This window comes from Gigantopelta aegis, chromosome 9, assembly GCF_016097555.1.
Source record: "Gigantopelta aegis isolate Gae_Host chromosome 9, Gae_host_genome, whole genome shotgun sequence".
NCBI classification, from domain to species: Eukaryota; Metazoa; Mollusca; class Gastropoda; order Neomphalida; family Peltospiridae; genus Gigantopelta; species Gigantopelta aegis.
In genome coordinates this window covers 30,468,016-30,487,222 of record NC_054707.1, presented here as the reverse complement: position 1 = coordinate 30,487,222, position 19,207 = coordinate 30,468,016, and the positions used below count along the sequence as shown (strand labels likewise).

At 40.7% G+C, this 19,207-nt stretch overlaps 1 protein-coding gene across 1 annotated transcript in view; it reads right to left on the bottom strand.

Annotated features, from left to right (window-relative positions):
* LOC121380797 (growth/differentiation factor 8-like) overlaps nucleotides 1–18,800 on the bottom strand; it is a 36,990-nt gene extending 18,190 nt beyond the window's left edge. The window contains exon 1 of the mRNA XM_041509773.1: nucleotides 18,084–18,800. Coding sequence (XP_041365707.1) covers nucleotides 18,084–18,705 — 622 coding nt within the window. The 5' untranslated portion in view covers nucleotides 18,706–18,800. The remainder of the gene's footprint in view (nucleotides 1–18,083) is intronic.
* Between the last annotated feature and the right edge of the window lie 407 nt (nucleotides 18,801–19,207).

Here is a 19,207-nt window from a genome sequence, read left to right as displayed (position 1 = left end):
AGGAATAATTTCTGTTTGCAAGTTTCGTATCAAAACTTGGTTCATAATTGTTCTGTACTCTTGTACATTAACAGTTTTAATATATTGAAATACATTTTTTTTTTAATTGTTGAGTGTCCTTGACCTGTTAACTCAGTAACTTATCTATTTTTGTCATAATCATTTGCGAATGACCTTAAATAGAGAATACTCAACGAGCTACGAGGCAATACCGTTTATCTTGCACGAGTGAATTGATGTTGTCTTTCTCGAGTGCAAGACAAACGGTATTGCCGAGTAACGAGTTTGGTATTCTATTTATTACCTAGTTATATCAATCTATCATTTTATGGAAGATTTACAAATGATACTGTTATTGAAAACAAGTTTGCAAGTTGATAACAGGCAGCGTTGCGTCATAGCTGTGACGTACGTTAGTAACTTGTTGACATGACTGATTGAATGTATAAAAAAATAGTTACGGTTGTTTGTTGTTGCCTAACAGTTGTGACGTTAAAGCCTATAGTGAAGCACTGATTATGACTTCAACACGTATCTAGGGGAAGAAATGGGAGGGGGGTGGGGGGTCTTTTCAGGGAAAGATTATATTTCTTTCCCCACTTCTCTCTGCCCACGGAGAACGCCTATTTTCATGCTATGGAAGTTACTACAAGTTATTTATTTCTGAGCCGATTGTTTTCTAAATTGGACACAAAAATAGTTTTTTTAAAAATATTATTTCCTAAACACTTTTACTTTTCTTCTTAAGCCCACGATACATCTACGAAGTCTCGGAGACTTTGTGTCGCAGACCTTGTTTCCGAGACTTTTTTTCGTAATGTATCGTCAAAAGTCTCCGAGACTGTTTCCGAGACCATTCTCTGCAGCTAGGGTTCTGTTTGCAAAGAGAAGTCTCCGAAACAAAATATCAACTACCAATCAGAATATATAAATAAATCACATGACATGTTGTGGTCACATGATATTGGTCAAAATGGCGATGCACGGTAATAATAATATTATGCGGAATAGAGAGAACATTGAAGTATTAAACGGACTTTGGCAGGAAACACCTTGCTTGTAAAACACCAAACGCAATATATACAACCGAGTCATTCTTTTAAAATTTTAGCTATTAAATTATACATTTCACTGTTAAATATTTACTGTATAAATGTAATTATTTTATTTAACACTTTATAAATGGTTAATAATGCAGTTGTATGCTTGTCTGCTATTGTGCAAAGAAATAACAGACGTGTTTCTGAAACAAAGTCTCTCAAAATAAACTCTGGGGTGTCGTTAAACATTCATTCATCCATTCATTCATTTACTCAAAATAAACTCTGGGATGTCGTTAAACGTTCATTCATCCATTCATTCATTTACTCAAAATAAACTCTGGGGTGTCGTCAAACATTCATTCATCAATTCATTCATTTACTCAAAATAAACTAAGTGTATCGTCAAAGAGATGAAAGTCCCAGAGACTGTGCTGATGTATCATAGGCTTTACATCAAACAAAACTGAAATTATTTACCAAAAAAAAGAAGAAAAAAGAAGAGGAGAATGGGACCAAATGTAGTTTTGTAATGTCTACTAATGTATTGTGGAAATAAAGGATAAATATACCACAAGGGGGCTTAGTTTTGAGGTAGGTAGTCACCGAAGGGTAACGCTTGTCAGCGTGAAACCACTTGATGACAGCCTCAAAAATGCGTACGAAAAAAAAAATGGAGGCCATTTTTAAAGATGGCATATAGGCCTACTAGTATTCCAGAATGAAACATTCATAACTCAGTGGCTATACCAGCTAGGAATTTGTAATTAGTGTCAAACCCTGTTTTCGTGGTCACAGAACATCGAAAACATATTTTAAAATTGATTTGGTGACAATTTTAGCCAGAATTAAAAATAAATACAAATAATAGGTTATTTCCTTTGTAAAAATTACGGAAAATGGGTCTTCCTTTTATACGAGCTGTATACCCATCCCATTTCCACCCCGTCTGCACTAATTCTGTATTAATTACACTACCAAGGAACTCTTATTTCCTCTAAAACAGCTTAAATGTTTGAGGGTTAAACATCAGCCTATACTCAAAGAATCTAAAAACTAAAAAAAAAAAAAATGACCATAAGTTACTCAAATATCCCACGTCATCTTTTTTCCATAAACAAAATGTCATATAAAAATTCAAGTGCAACATTCCAGAGCAGCCCATGCAATCCATGGCTAGGACATTATACAACCCAAAACCGACAGGGACAAGCTCGAATAACCCATAATTTTGGACAAACGCAGTCTTCTTCCCATACTCCTTTTTATGACTATTTGGTACCACACATTGCCAGTTAGTGTGTCCAAACATTTATCAATAGTGTGTGTAGCATATTACCCCTCCATCCAGTTTACAGGTCGTGGGTGTTGAATGTACACTCTTGTCATTCGCTACATTACCGTCTGCAGCAATCGCAACATCAAAGATACTACTTAGCACAAAGCTGTCCCTAATATCCCCCTAATCCAGTCAGAGACTTCCTCCGCCCCTGCGGCTCTACACCCACCACCCCTGTTAAAACTAGTCTCCTTAGACACAACACTGGTCGCAGTCACTTCTATGCCTAAGGACCCTGCAGCGAACCACTTATCAGGTGCTACGCTACCGTTATGCGCACGTCAAAAGTCTCCGCGACTTCCACACTCGGTTGCAAAAGCGGCTCTGTAAAGTTATAGATTTGATGAGTTGTTGTACACACCCCATTCCCCAGACCTGGCCCCGTGTGACTTCTACCTGTTTACCAATTTGAAGGGCCACGTTCTTGGTAAGCGCTACAAGAGTGACAATGAGCTCAAGTCAGATACAGAAGTGTGGTTTACAAGCAAGACAACACCTTTTTATCGGAGTGGCATAGAAAAGCTTCGTGTTACAACACTCAATCAATCACTTTATTTGCCACATCTGTAATCAGCCTTTGGCTGAAACAAAATATTTACATCTCGCACGAAATGGTCACAATATGAAACAGTATAAACAGTGTATATAAAACAGAGGCGAAACACGTGTTATAACAAACGTATAGCTGTTCGCGTTAACCATGTTAAAAAATAAAGTTAGTTAATTTTTACTGTTGTTTCTCTTAATAGGTTAGTCTTAGAACATTTTGATCACCCCTCGTAGGTGTATAATTCTAATACCTAAAATCCTTCTTCGTATAATTCTAATTGTGTAATCGAAGATTGATTAGGTGGTGCCAACCGATTATAACCAATGATCGACGATGGAATTCCTGTCGATTCCCAACACTACTATCACCTATAATCCTATCCTGTAATCCTATCCTAGCTACTATCCCCCAACACTATCCGGATTTGAACAGAGATCCATAACCCACCCCACCCACCCAGGAGACATGGTATGGTGTTATAAGGGACATGTCATAATCATACTGGCATAGGACTCCGACTTAGTTACCCTGTGTACATACCCGCAATAACTACAGAACTGAAGGAAGGAAATGTTTTATTTAACGACGCACTCAACACATTTTTTGTTTACGGTTATATGGCGTCAGATAGATGGTTAAGGACCACACAGATATTGAGGGAGGAAACCCGCTGTCGCCACTTCATGAGCTAATCTTTTCGATTAGCAGCAAGGGATCTTGTATATGCATCATCCCATAGACAGGCTAGCACATACCACGGCCTTTGATGTACCAGTCGTGGTGCACTGGTTGGAGCGAGAAATAGCCCAATGGGCCCACTGACGGGGATCGATCCCAAACCGACCGCGCAACAAGCGAGCACTTTACTACCGTAATCTAATAAGGTTCATCGATTACAGGAAATATCAAATTTGAAATTAGGTGTGAGGAATATACCAGAGAGAACAGTCACAGAACACAGAATTTAGCTTGTTGAATATATTAGAGTATTTGCTATTGCGTTCACTGGGTTTGAACCCTACATGATCACTCTACCATTGGTGGCAAGGGATCTTTTTATGCACCATCTCACATTCAGGACAGCACATACTACGGCTTTTGATATACCAGTCGTGGTGCACTGGCTGGAATGAGAAATAGCCCAATGAGCCCACCGAATTTACCGCTTTACTACTGGGCTACGTCCCCTGCCCCCATCTCCCGTCAAATATACAGTGATAAGTGTCTGCCTAATTTGTTAGAAAATCATCTTGAAAAGTCGTTCAGAGTACATCGGATTGGTCTGGAAGCCTGTTTTTTCATATTCCTTAGTCCCCAAAAATATATGTTTTGATACCAAAATATGTGAAATATTGCCGGAGATATGGCTGTTGTTAATATGCTGGCAGCCATCTTGAAAAATGGACACCATGCGAAACGCACGCAGTTTTTAACGTATCGTGGTTTCATAATCCTAACACCATACCGAATAAGTCTAGCCATGTGGACTGTTGATACCTTGCCGGTACCGGTACCCACTAAGTAGGTAGCCTTGTTTGTAGCGGGCGGGTTCACTGTGGGGGAGCTAAATATCTGCCCCCGTTATATGTAATAACCGCCACATTTGTACCGTTGTATTAAGTAAATATACCAATATACTTGTGGATATTAAGCAATAATGTGCATTAATTATTGTTGAATCCAAAACCTTCGAAATCTAGTAATGTGTAAGTCGACATGTTTACGGTAGTTGCGGATTACTTTCAGTAGTGATGACCACTAATACCACCATCAATATCGGATGTCAGGACGATAAGGGTACCAGCTCACCAATTTAGAAACTGTGGGAGTGTATAGTTTGCCCTCCATCAAGTTAAGAGGCTAATAACCGTTCTTCACTTGTTAACGACCAGCGACGACGATGCGACATGCGATAGCATCTCTTGGAGGTCCATCGCAAGGCCATTAATATGGTGGCATAGAACAGTGAACGGCCATCAACATAACATAATTTAGAAATGATTTTACAACAAAGTTATATATTTCTAGGCGTTTTGTCAGTATAACGATATAATTAAGCCGACATAATGTGAAAATGTATCACAACATATACAAACCAACTCTTTCTCTCTCTAAATTAGGTCGCTATGTCGATGGCAATTGTATGTCACCATACATTACGACCTACGACATGCGATAATTTCGGAATTCCAAATTCAAATCCACATTCCATCGCATGGTGTATAACTACGAAGCGGGGTTGTAATAGGGACCATAGCACATTTTGTGCAGTACTTATAGAATGTTTTATCTTTTTTTGATCGTGATATTATTATATCTGGATTTCTAGCAATATCATGCGATATCTGTGTGCGGCAAAAGTCGTCTAATATATCGATTTATATTACAGATAAATACAGGCGCGTGTGCAAGACTTTCTACCATTGGTCTTCCAGCGTAAGGCGATTCTGATACTCCTGCACGTGTAACCAACGGGTTAAGTTTACCTAAGAACTAAAAACATTCAAACAAAGCACAATTATTACAGTAACCCTTTCCCGAAGTCCTTGAAACTTATAAATAATTGTTCAGATGGCATCATTTCCTTGAAATACACGGATATATAGGCGCGGATGCAGGATTTCTGAAGGTGTGTGTGTCCAAATGTGATGACTGATCTCCCCTTTTACACAAAACAGTTAATATAATCATGTTTCCCTTTAAAGGTTATGGTTGGTTTAAAAGAAAAAAAAAAAGGGGTGGGGGGGGGGGGGGGGGGGGGGGGGGGCCGGACCCGCTACTGATATAGATATGGCAAACTGGGAGTAATATTACGGCGGTTGTCTTCCTGAATATTATACCACTTTATCTCATTTCAACTTATTTTCGTACTTATTTCCAATTAAGGTTTAAGTACGCTGTCCTGGGCACACACCTCAGCTATCTGGGCTGTCTGTCCAGGACTCGCTCTGGCTTGGAGCCGGTACCGGGCTGCGAACTCTGTACCTACCAGCCTGTAGTCCGATGGGTTAACCTCTGCGCAACCGACATTGGTATTATATCATAGATGGATTGAAAGCCATGATGTGTACTGTCCTGTCTGCGTGGAATTGACTTTATGTAAAATACACTTTGCCGTCTGCCACCACGCTAAGCCGTAACAGCGCATCTCTCAAACATTTTATAGACGCCACTAAAAGTAACCCAGTTTCTCTAATTCCATAACTACGTTTTAAATACATAAATTTATTGCGATGTAATATGGGCCTATAATGACTTAAGCTATCTGAACTTCTTTTGCTATTAATTATGTGGCTATATAAAGTGCGATAACCTGTACAAGTGCTTCAAACATCGTAGCTAATAAATCCCGAAGCCGGGTTATCGTCGACTTGTGAAATGACAAGCGGGATCCCAGCCTCTTGCCTTTGAAATATATCTTCATTGATGCCACATGTCGAGGACATGGAGAACAAACCATAAGGATATTGCTTACTAAGCATTACTGCTTCAACTAGGAATGTGGGCTAATGGAATTAGTGAACATACTCACAACTGACGACGGATACAGAACGTTGAAAAAATTGATAATGTGATCAAATAAACTTCTTTTCTGAAAACCTCATAAATGTAGCGCGGTTCTTTGTATATAACGTACGCCTATATTACGACGTAACCTACTGTTACTAAACAATGTCTGAAACAATAGCTTCGGGTGTTGGCTTAAAATCCCCTAGCAATCTTGGGGGAGAAGGTAGGTTCCAGTTAACAATCGACAGTGAAACTATTATAACGCAATAAACGCTTAGCTAATACTGAGTCTCCAAATAATTTTCTGTGTATTTGTGAACCGAGAACCCGTTATAATGTTTTTTTGTTTGTGCAATCATTAAGTTGGAGCGTTCGCATGAAGTGCGGTCGGTCTAGGATCGACCCTCGTCGATGGACACATTGGTCAATTTCTCGTTCCAGCCATTGCACCACGGCGGCTGGTATATCAAAGGCCGTGGTATGTGATACCCTGTCTGTAGGATGGTGCATATAAAAGATCCTTTATGACACATGTAGCGGATTTCCTGTCAAAGACTATATATTTCAGAAATAGCTGATGATTAATAAATCAATGAACTCTAGTAGTGAAAGAGCGGGACGTAGCCCAGTGGTACAGCGCTCGCTCGCTGTGCGATCGGTCTGGGATCGATCCCCTTCGGTGGGCCCATTGGGCTATTTCTCGTTCCAGCTAGTGCACCACGACTGGTATATTAAAGGCCGTGGTATGTACTAACCTGTCTGTGGGATGGTGCATATAAAAGATCCCTTGCTGCTACTCGAAAAGAGTAGCCCATGAAGTGGCGACAGCGGGTTTCCTCTCTCATTATCTGTGTGGTCCTTATCCATACGTTTGACGCCATATAACCGTAAATAAAATGTGTTGAGTGCGTCGTTAAATAAAACATTTCTTTCTAGTAGTGATGTCACTCATCGACGTTACCATGACATTCGACTAACAATTCAAGCACAGATGTAGATTTTTTTAAATACTGTCCATATTTTTCACTGTTATAGCAGAGCCGTATTGTATCATTAAAATCAGAAATTACCGAATTATTGTATTGTTTAGAATGTCAATTTGCGAACATCCGAGTGTTTGTGGCCATTCTGGTGTTTCTGATACCACGGAATGCATTTTTAATATGTTTTAAAACACACGTACTTCTGAGAAAAAACGATTATGGAGACGAGTTCTAATTTATTTTTCAACGTCAGACTCTTGTTTCACTCTTTTTTAACTTTAGCGAAATGTGTTACAGATTTGCTAACCTAACTTGGTCTGGCAGGCATATTGAACCTTGAATTAGGGCGGGGACGGGGGTAGGGCCTCCACGAGTCCAACATAATGGACTCGAGTATTCGAGGATCAGACTCGACCCGGACCCGAGTACCCGACACTTACACTAGATGATGATGAGATTATGGAATAAAGTAAAATAGTATTATGTATCTTAATTCCAGCGCTGAATATTGATGCCAAATCATGCCATTGTATTGCATTTAGAAACCGGTTGATATGTTCAGTGTTGTGATGGATGGACGGCCAATTTCAAAAAAGAAACTAGCGCATGATCATATAATTATTGTGTAACTTAGATCGTTGATTATCTACTGCTGAAATTATTGTCCTACATTGTCCATTGTATTATAGTTGATCATTGTATTCCACCGTATACGGGTACTCGAGTCCTGTGAGCGAACTCGAGTCTTGCTAGACTCGACCCGTGCCCGAGTACTCAATAACTCGTAGAAACCCTTCGGGGGGGGGGGGGGGGGGGGGGGGGGGGGGGGAGGGGGGGGGGGGGGGGGGGGGGGGGGGGGAGAGAGAGACACACACAAAAACCACAAAAACAAACCAAGAAGAAATTATAAGATTATTGGTTTTAATAGGTGACACACTTTGTGGTTTTTATCTAAATAAAATGAACACGTCATGAATCAAATGGATTGTAGTACAAATGTAAATAGCAAAGTCATTTTCAAACCCGTTTCTATGATCCACTGTGATTTCATAAAAAAAGGACGTTGTCCTTCTAATGCACTCGTAATGAGATACAAGCAATGACAGTTACATCCATTTTATCAAGTGTACGCGCATTAATATTAGTTAACTGACTTATATAATTGAGTGATTATTTCTTTGCTTTCCATTTTATGATGGTTTCAGCATCCTGCGAACTAAAAATAGATGTTCTTGGATCGAATGAAAAAGTGGAAAACGAAAGAAGAGATTTATTCACGTAATCCGAGTTAGAGGCAAGATTGATTACACTGACACTTTAATACGAGTCGTTATTACCTGTTCAACTGGAAATATCGAGAGGGTATTTAATGGAAAGTTAAAGGCGTACAGATTTTGTCGTTTGACGATTATTTCGACTAAAACTAACAAAAATAGCTAATCATTAATATTTATTTCAAAATTAACCTTGAAGTTTGTAATTAAGTCTGTTGTGGACTTATAAAAACGAATGGTATTATTAAATATTTCTCATAACCTCCCACACAATGAGTCCAGTTATAAAATATTTGTTATTATTGGTTTGGTTTGTTTTTGTTTAGTTTTTTTTGGTTTCGTTTGTTTGTTTTTGTGTTTGTTTGTAATTGTGTTGTTTGTTGGGGTTTTTGTGTTTGTAATTGTGTTTTTAAAATTATTATTTGTTTGTTTTTCTCCTCTTTTTTTGGGGGGGGGGGGGGGGAGGGGGGTAAATCCCACTTTCCCAATCTGACATATATTTCTATCTTTCAACATTTTTGTTGTCCAATCCACATCCCAGTCCTTGTCTCTCAACCGCAACATGTGCTTCTCTCTTGGCAACCACATTGTATTCTCATTAGCTTTTTCGGTGAGTTAGTCTGACCACTTCGTGATGTGTCCGGTTTTTATTTGTGGATTGTTAAGAGGTTCCAGTAACTACTTGCTATACTCCCCTACTATTGACGGTCATTTGTTAGTGCCGCGGGTCAGACCAGCTTGATTACCAGCAGATGACGAGAATGTCAGGTGGGTGTAGGGAAGTATACACATACTGCACCAGTAATGGAAGTTGAAACAGGAAGGTGATGACGTTTCACTCAGTTGTAAGTTTATCAAAATGTTTTAACGTTTTGTAGACTAACCAAACTTAGTATCACTTTTCACGGGTTGAAACTAGCGTGTGCGCCTTTAAGATAACGATAATGGCAGGCAGAGGATGGCAGATGAGGGAGATTATCGATCTCTTGCGACTTTTTACTTAAATTCAAAACAGAATGAGTAACATCATGCAAAATATAGTTTTAAATTACAACTGATGTAATTTGCTATAGTGACTCAATAAATGATACTACATATTATGTGAAAATATCATTAGTTTTAAAACTTAAATTTATAGGTAAACAAAAATGTCCACTTCGGTGATTGCGTCTATAAATCTCCTAGGATCGTATATTTTTAAAACATATTTTCAAGGAACGTATTCTATCATTGTTGTCAATTACGTGGGCGTGATTAAGTTCAAGCCTCGGTGGTATAGTGGTTAAACGAAGGAAATGTTTTATTTAACGACTCACTCAACACATTTTATTTACGGTTATATGGCGTCGGACATATGGTTAAGGACCACACAGATATATAGAGAGGAAACCCGCTGTCGCCACTTCATGGGCTACTCTTTTTCGATTAGCAGCAATGGATCTTTTGTATGCACCATCCCACAGACAGGATAGCACATGTCACGGCCTTTTATATACCAGTCGTGGTGCACTGGTTGGAGCGAGAAATAGCCCTATGGTCCTACCGACGGGATCGATCCCAGACCGACCGCGCATCAAGCGAACGTTTTACCACTGGGCTACGTCCCGGCCGTATAGTGGTTAAACCATCGGACAAAAGGCTGGTAGGTACTGGGTTCGCTTCCCTGTACCCGCTCCCACCCAGAGCGTCAAGATCACAACAGTGAGATCTCTTTCAATAACCACTAACTACCAATTAACCACTAACCCACCGTCCTCCACAGACACAGTCCAGACAGCTGAGGCGCGTTTATGTATGTGTACCCAGGACAGCGTGCTTGAAGCTTAAATGAATATAAGCAAATAACTATAAATGAATGATGATAAAATGTATTTTTATCTAAAAGACTCGAATGCTAATCCATACAATATGTTATGGAATGAAAAACAAATTTCGGAGGATAACTTATGATTGCTTGACAAGAACAGCATTAAATTAAAGAACCTCAAGATATGTTCTGATAGGCAAATTATTGTTGAGTATACAGCAACTAAAACGAAGTAAGGTGTGCTTACACTGTATTCAAATATTACCGCCGTTTTGGGAATAAATAAAATTTGTGCGCGGGGTGGATCCATAGAATGTTGGTAAAAAAAGGCGAAGATCTGATGAAAGTCCAGAAAGATCAAGAACGATATGTAAATTAAATCGTCACACAGAACTGAGCTTGTGTTTTATCTTTTTAATTCGGAAACTGAAAAAGAAAGCAGAAATAGAAGTATCTTGGAGCAGTCTTTAAAAATAAAATTCAGCTTTCTGGTATTCTGAATGAATTTTCCTAATCATGTAGTTACCACCAGAAAGATTGCACGATACATTGGGTTTGCTGTGCAGACATGTGAAAAGGTTGCACACTTTCAAACGTAAATGCCGTCTAAAGCTGCCGAGAGGGGTCGACACTCTTGACAATGCTCAAGTTTGTATTTTTGTGCTGGTGTGTCGTTAAACATTCATTCATTCGTTCTGTAGCAAGTGAGTGGCTTCGAGTTTCTTCTCCACCCACTTAACGGACTAATAGAATTTGCGCCTAACACATTAAGTTAAAAATTGACCCACTGGGCTATACCTTCCATTCACTGAGAATTTATAAAGCTTGTTTATGTTTAACACACGCATATCAAATAACTACATGCACTGACAATGCATAAACAACTGCGTTAAAAAACAAACAACACTTTTCGTAAATTCGGCGCAATATGATTCGCTAACAATACTAATCGTTTAGCACGGTTAATGACTTTAAATAAAATGGCGGCATTGTCAGACGTGTGTGAAAAGAGCGGGAAGCAAATTGTTCTGACGTCACCAACTACACTCAAAATGGTGATCTATCTCTATCCGTAACAGTAACAGTGTGGTTGCGAAACCTCTATTATTGACAGGATAGACTTCAACGTTATATAGAGCCCGGATGTAGCTCAGTGGTAAAACATTCGCCTAATGCGCAGTAAGTGTGGGATCGATCCCCGTCGGTGGGCTCACTGGGCTATTTCTTGTTCCAGCCAGTGCGCCACGACTGGTATATCAAAGGCCGTGGTATGTGCTGTCCCTTGATCACTATTTAATGGGAAACAAATTAGTGGGTTTCCTCTCTAAGACAATATGTCAAAATTACCAAAATGTTTAACATCCAATAGCTGATGATTAATAAATCAATGTGCTCTAGTGGTGTTGTTAAACAAAATAAACTTTAACTTTTAACTTTCAATATTATCTGCGGTTATGATCAGGCCCGTACGATCTACTGGTAATACTGTATGTGTCCGATACATGTCCCACGCCTGGCACGATTGTCTTACATGCACGTAGTCGTCGTGGCTGTGTTTATGTGACACAGTCACAACAAGTAACACTTGTAATGTTTATACTACCTTTATGATAACAGATACGTGACCTAGCACGACATTAGTTTACCTTTTTTTTCTCCGAAACATTCATAGTTGCCCTTCTGCATGTTTCAAATACCAATGAGGGACTCGCTTGTTTAAGTTAGATCATAGATTCATCGCTTACTAATACGATTTTAGTATAACTAGTGAACGTTAGTAGAGTTTAGTAATTTGGACTAATAAAAGTGCTGACCATCAGGTATGGTTAGCGTTTCTTGTCTTGTCTGTTGACTTTACTTAAAATCTGTAGGCCTATGTTGGTTTTTCCAAACGTATAATATATGTATTGACACCATTTTAAATCTGTGTTGACATTACTGAAAGTCTGTATGTTGTTTTACCAAACGTATACATGTTGAGTCAATGACACTAATTAAAGTCTGTGTTGACATTACTGAAAGTCTGTATGTTGTTGTTTTTCCAAAGGTATACATGTTGAGTCAATGACACTAATTAAAGTCTGTGTTGACATTACTGAAAGTCTGTATGTTGTTGTTTTTCCAAAGGTATACATGTTAAGTCAATGACACTAATTAAAGTCTGTGTTGACATTACTGAAAGTCTGTATGTTTTTTTGTTTTTTCCAAAGGTATACATGTTGAGTCAATGACACTAATTAAAGTCTGTGTTGACATTAAAGGTATACATATTGAGTCAGTGACACTAATTAAAGTCTGTGTAGACATTACCGAGAGTCTGTATTAATGGTTTTTATGTCTTGTTGAATGTTGACACCACGTAAAGTCTGTGCTGACATAAGTCTGTAGGCCTATATTGGTTTTTCCAAAAGTATACATGTTGATACCACTTACAGTCTATATTAACATTAGTGTGTATGTTTGTTTTTACAAAAATATACGTGCTAGTACTACTTAAAATCTGTAGGCCTAATATGATGGTTCATAGAAAGGTATTCGTTAACACTACTTAAAAGTATGTGTTGACATTACTAAATATCTGGATGTTGTTTTTTTTGTTCTAAAAGTATACGTTGACACAATTTAAAGTCGGTGTTGACCTTAAAGAAAGTCAGGGCCCAATTTCACGAAACATCGTAAGTTTTGCACGTAAACGTAAATCTACGACTAAACCACAATTCTTATTACTATCATAGTACAACAAATATAGTTTTAAGTACACCATAGTACAACAAATATAGTTTTAAGTACACATATTTTATTTTATCTTGTCATTAAAATGCTTTATCTTCCGTATTGATGTAATTTTCTGTGTGAAATAGATACCAAACTCGTGTGAACGTATGCCCGGTACAACTGCTAGTCGCAGACGCAAAGTTACGGTGTTTTGTGATACTGGCCCCTGTATGGTGTCATTCTTTATGACTGGTACATCAACAGCGTGGCATGTGATATCTTGTCTGCAGAAAAACATACTTAATAAAATACCTCTTGCTGGCAATTGTTAATAGAGGCTGATGTGGTTTCCTATTACTGTGGACTAAAGGTGACCAGTGGCAATTATAAATGTATTAAATAATGTCATGGGTCCTGGGCTAGAGGACAGTAGCTACTAATCTTACACTAAGACATTACGAATTGGAAGCGGCTAAATTATAACATTCCAACCTTAAGAAGATTACAATTTAGCTGATTAACACTGTGTAATGCTTGTATTTAAGACTAGTAGCTGCTGGTTTCTACCCCAGTACCAACTCCAAACCAGTGTAGGTGCTGAGCTTGGTAGGGTGGTACTAGGCCCAGCATAGGTGTTGAGCTTGGTAGGGTGGTACTAGGCCCAGTGTAGGTGTTGAGCTTGGTAGGGTGGTACTAGGCCCAGCGTAGGTGTTGAGCTTGGTAGGGTGGTACTAGGCCCAGCGTAGGTGTTGAGCTTGGTAGGGTGGTACTAGGCCCAGTGTAGGTGCTGAACTTGGCACGATGGGACTAGGCCCAATGTAGGTGTTTAGCTTGGTAGGGTGGTAAAAGGCCCAACGCAGGTGTTGAGCTTGGTAGGGTGGTACTAGGCCCAGCGTAGGTGCTGAGCTTGGTACGGCGGTACTTGGTCCAGTGTAGGTGTTGAGCTTGGTAGGGTGGTACTAGGCCCAGCATAGGTGTTGAGCTTGGTAGGGTGGTACTAGGCCCAACGTAGGTGTTGAGCTTGGTACGGTGGTACTAGGCCCAGCGTAGGTGTTGAGCTTGGTAGGGTGGTACTAGGCCCAACGTAGGTGTTGAGCTTGGTACGGTGGTACTAGGCCCAGCGTAGGTGTTGAGCTTGGTAGGGTTGTACTAGGCCCAACGTAGGTGTTGAGCTTGGTAAGGTGGTACTAGGCCCAGCGTAGGTGCTGAGCTTGGTACGGTGGTACTAGGCCCAGCGTAGGTGTTGAGCTTGGTACGGTGGTCTTAGGCCCAGCGTAGGTGCTGAGCTTGGTAGGGTGGTACTAGGCCCAGTGTAGGTGTTGAGCTTGGTTCGATGGGACTAGGCCCAATGTAGGAGTTTAGCTTGGTAGGGTGGTACTAGGCCCAACGCAGGTGTTGAGCTTGGTAGGGTGGTACTAGGCCCAGCGTAGGTGCTGAGCTTGGTACGGTGGTACTAGGCCCAGTGTAGGTGTTGAGCTTGGTAGGGTGGTACTAGGCCCAGTGTAGGTGTTGAGCTTGGTAGGGTGGTACTAGGCCCAGTGTAGGTGTTGAGCTTGGTACGATGGGACTAGGCCAATGTAGGAGTTTAGCTTGGTAGGGTGGTACTAGGCCCAACGCAGGTGTTGAGCTTGGTAGGGTGGTACTAGGCCCAGTGTAGGTGTTGAGCTTGGTAGGGTGGTACTAGGCCCAGCGTAGGTGTTGAGCTTGGTAGGGTGGTACTAGGCCCAGTGTAGGTGTTGAGCTTGGTACGATGGGACTAGGCCCAATGTAGGTGTTTAGCTTGGTTGGGTGGTAAAAGGCCCAACGCAGATGTTGTGCTTGGTAGGGTGGTACTAGGCCCAGCGTAGATGTTGAGCTTGGTAGGGTGGTACTAGGCCCAACGTAGGTGTTGAGCTTGGTATGGTGGTACTAGGCCCAGCGTAGGTGCTGAGCTTGGTACGGTGGTACTAGGCCCAGCGTAGGTGTTGAGCTTGGTAGGGTGGTACTAGGCCCAACGTAGGTGTTGAGCTTGGTACGGTGGTACTAGGCCCAGCGTAGGTGTTGAGCTTGGTACGGTGGTACTAGGCCCAGCGTAGGTGTTGAGCTTGGTACGGTGGTACTAGGCCCAGCGTAGGCGTTGAGCTTGGTACGGTGGTACTAGGCCCAGCGTAGGTGCTGAGCTTGGTACGGTGGTACTAGGTCCAGCGTAGGTGCTGAGCTTGGTACGGTGGTAGGGTGGTACTAGGCCCAGCGTATGTGCTGAGCTTGGTACGGTGGTAGGGTGGTACTAGGCCCAGCGTAGGTGCTGAGCTTGGTAGGGTGGTACTAGGCCCAGCGTAGGTGCTGAGCTTGGTACGGTGGTAGGATGGTACTAGGCCCAGCGTAGGTGCTGAGCTTGGTACGGTGGTAGGGTGGTACTAGGCCCAGCGTAGGTGCTGAGCTTGGTACGGTGGTAGGGTGGTACTAGGTCCAGCGTAGGTGCTGAGCTTGGTACGGTGGTAGGGTGGTACTAGGCCCAGCGTAGGTGCTGAGCTTGGTACGGTGGTAGGGTGGTACTAGATCCAGTGTAGGTGCTGAGCTTGGTACGGTGGTAGGGTGGTACTAGGTCGCCCAGTACCGAAGAAAAAATATCATGGTAAGGGGCCGTCTATAATTTTCAACATTTTCACGAGCGTACAAACCGTACACTTTTGACCCCCCTTAAAGTGTACATCACCAAATGAAAAATGTTGATCGACATTTTTCATTTTCAAAAAAGTGTACGCTAAAATCCTTCCCCCCCCCCCCCCCCCCCCCCCCCCACCCCCCCCGCCGCGTACGGTTCGTACGCTCGTGAAAATGTAGAAAATTATGTATCAGTACAAGTACCATTTTAACCAAACCTTACGAACAGTGAGTGGGGTGCATAGTAACAAACTATATTGAACTTCCGGAATGTGCTCTAACGGTTATATTCCACGAAGTCACAGCCCTAGTTTAACAACTATTGTCCGAACCAAATTGTTAACAACTACGAAAAATTACTCTCCTACCTTTAATTGCCGTTAGATTTCCTCCAAAGTTTGTCCAGACACAAATCTTGAAAAAACCATTACAATGACACAGATTCCACATACCAGATGATAACTATGTCACCTATATCGACTTCGCTGAGAGCGCATAGGGCAAAAAGCATGTAATTTTGTGCCAGCTGCTATTTTGACTTTTTATGGAGAATTCTTCAAGAGGGGTACAAGGATAGGACTTAATCTAACAACGTCATAATATGTTATGATATAAAAGCAAACGTGATGACGTCATATTATTTATTATTTTTTTTTATTATTATTATTATTATTATTATTATTTTAATAATACCACTAGAGATCACTGATTTCATATTAATTGTGTCACATACTTTGGAGGCGTTCACCCCTCTTGAAGAGCATTCCATAAACAAGCAACATGGTAGACGGCAGAAAACTGCACGTATTTTTCCCTATGCAATCTCAGCAAAGACGATATCGGCAATGCTGGTAAATGCCGATATTTGTTTCGCCATCCATGCTTTACGAAGGTGATAATGATGAGGTATAATTATACAAAACCTCTAAGCTGCACAAACGTAGGAGTCAAATCTCCGATTTAATCATCCATATTAATCAACCCACTCTGTTTCTGTTACTAATCCTACATGTCTTGTTTATATCAATCACCAGCGGAGCCTTAGTGTGTGCATTAACATGATGTGTCAAAAGGCCAGATCATTGATATCTGTAGTGCAGATTTCAATATTTATAAATTTGATATATATATATATATATATATATATATATATATATATATATATATATATATATATATAGACACTGTCCTTTTGACACACCTAATTAAACTTATTTGATGAAATCGAGAACATTCGTATATTTGTAGGCGTAGACTACAGTTAAACCAAATCCATCCCACCAGTGTTCCAAAACCTTGGAATCCCTCATCGATGAACTAACAACTGCCAGTCTGTAAAATTGAACATTATTCTGTCGTATTGTTGACTCATCAGCCTAGAGTTGTCTAACTTCAGGTAACTGCGTCACAGCGGATATTTTATACAGGAAGGGTAGTATCAAATGGAGAGATTGTTTTTATAAAATAATATACAATAATCAAAGGGACTGAAAGCAAAAGAAATCCGATCTTACTATTCAATCCATTCCATGTGTTCGTTAATAGATGTCATATGAACTATGCCATTTCGTATCCGAGATATCTTTTCTTGTATGTCATTTCAAATGCCTTAAGCGCTTTGCAGTCAGTAGGGTTTTGATTGGTCCAGTGAACGGTCATTTGGACACAGGATAACCTTGTCTTTGATAAGATTTATTAAACAGGAAGGTTGCAATGGTTTAGTATATATAAATATATATTAATATCGTCACCGTTGGATTCCCCATCAAGCATTCTGGCGCTATGCCTATAGGCCCTACAAAAGTGACTAAAATATAGTTATAATATTCTATAACAAATTTATCAAGAGATATGTAATAAAGATGTTTTAAGTGAAACTTTTGTGTGGAGTTTGCTACTAGTATATGCAATAAACAACATTGAAATAGACACACACACACACACACACACACACACACACACACACACAGAGAGAGAGAGAGAGAGAGAGAGAGAGAGAGAGAGAGAGAGAGAGAGAGAGAGAGAGAGAGGAGAGAGAGAGATAGAGAGAGAGAGAGAGAGAGAGAGAGAGAGAGAGAGAGAGAGAGAGAGAGAGAGAGAGAGAGACAGAGAGAGAGAGAGAGGGAGGGAAGGAGGGAGAAGCGAGAGGGGGTAGACAGAGAGGGGGCAGAAACAGAGGGGTGGGGCAGAAACAGAGACTGGGAAAACAAATAGACACTTACGTTGTTTTGCGATAGTGAATACCCTTTCGGTCCTGCCGTACGGCTGTTCGTCTTCGTCATAGTACTCATTCCAACTCGTGTCGTACGGGGAGTCATTTTGCATTTCATTGTCTTCCAGAAGATGGGCGAACGCAGGCACCTTAGGCAGCGTCCTGTCTGTGATGTTGGGCATGGATCCGTCAAATCGGAGTCTTGTCATGATCTGGTTCTTAATCGCCTGAAGCCTCAGATTTTTGTCCTGGTCTTTCAGAGCGCACACAGAACACTCGCGGTTTTTGTCAGCTTTGCTACTGTTAGTTTTCGGAAAACTAGTACTGGTAGTATTATTAACAGTTAAGGTGTTATTTGAATAAATGGTGTCGTTGGCAGAACTGTTGTCGTTCCTAACAGTATTATTGACATCGACGGAACTTTCGGAAACATTAGCAATGTCACTGCCTTCGACAGATACGTTAATTTCCGTTATTTCGGGTTTCGCAGAAAAGTTTGCAACGTCTGAAATCAACTGTTGGTCCGGCCATTCTACAGTAACGTTTGTTTCTTGGCTTATCACGGAATGTTGGCGAACAAAAAAGATTCCAAATGTCCAGAGCATTAGGTGACCAGAGATTGTAAACACCATTGTGCTTCCGGCTACCGGCGTGGCTCTCTCATTTGGTGATTAAGGCTAAAGGCATACAGGTTACAGGCGAGCCACAAAGCCGCTATAGCTTTTATATGCTTCTCACCGTCTCTGATTTACTCTATAGTGAGCAGATATATATATATGTAACACTTAGCCTCATCGTCATTGACAAACATTTCGCAAATGCAGGAACTATGTTGAAGTCAGCTGATTGCTCTGTCAGTCACGATGCCCCGCCCCTTCAAATCCTCGTCGCGTGCCGTGAATGACGAGGCAGGCTCATCTCATCAACGTACATACGTGACGAATTTCCCAGTCGAATGCTTCCGCACAGGCGTTTCTGCTGTTTGATCTTTGGTCTTCACATGAGTGGGAGCTGTGTTTGCCCACAAGGTACTAAAGACAGTAATTAACAGTCAAACTCATCTGAATTAATACGAAAAATAAAATCAGTTTGTGCTTATATTAACGCCGATGGTTATTTGGCATATCTGTTCTT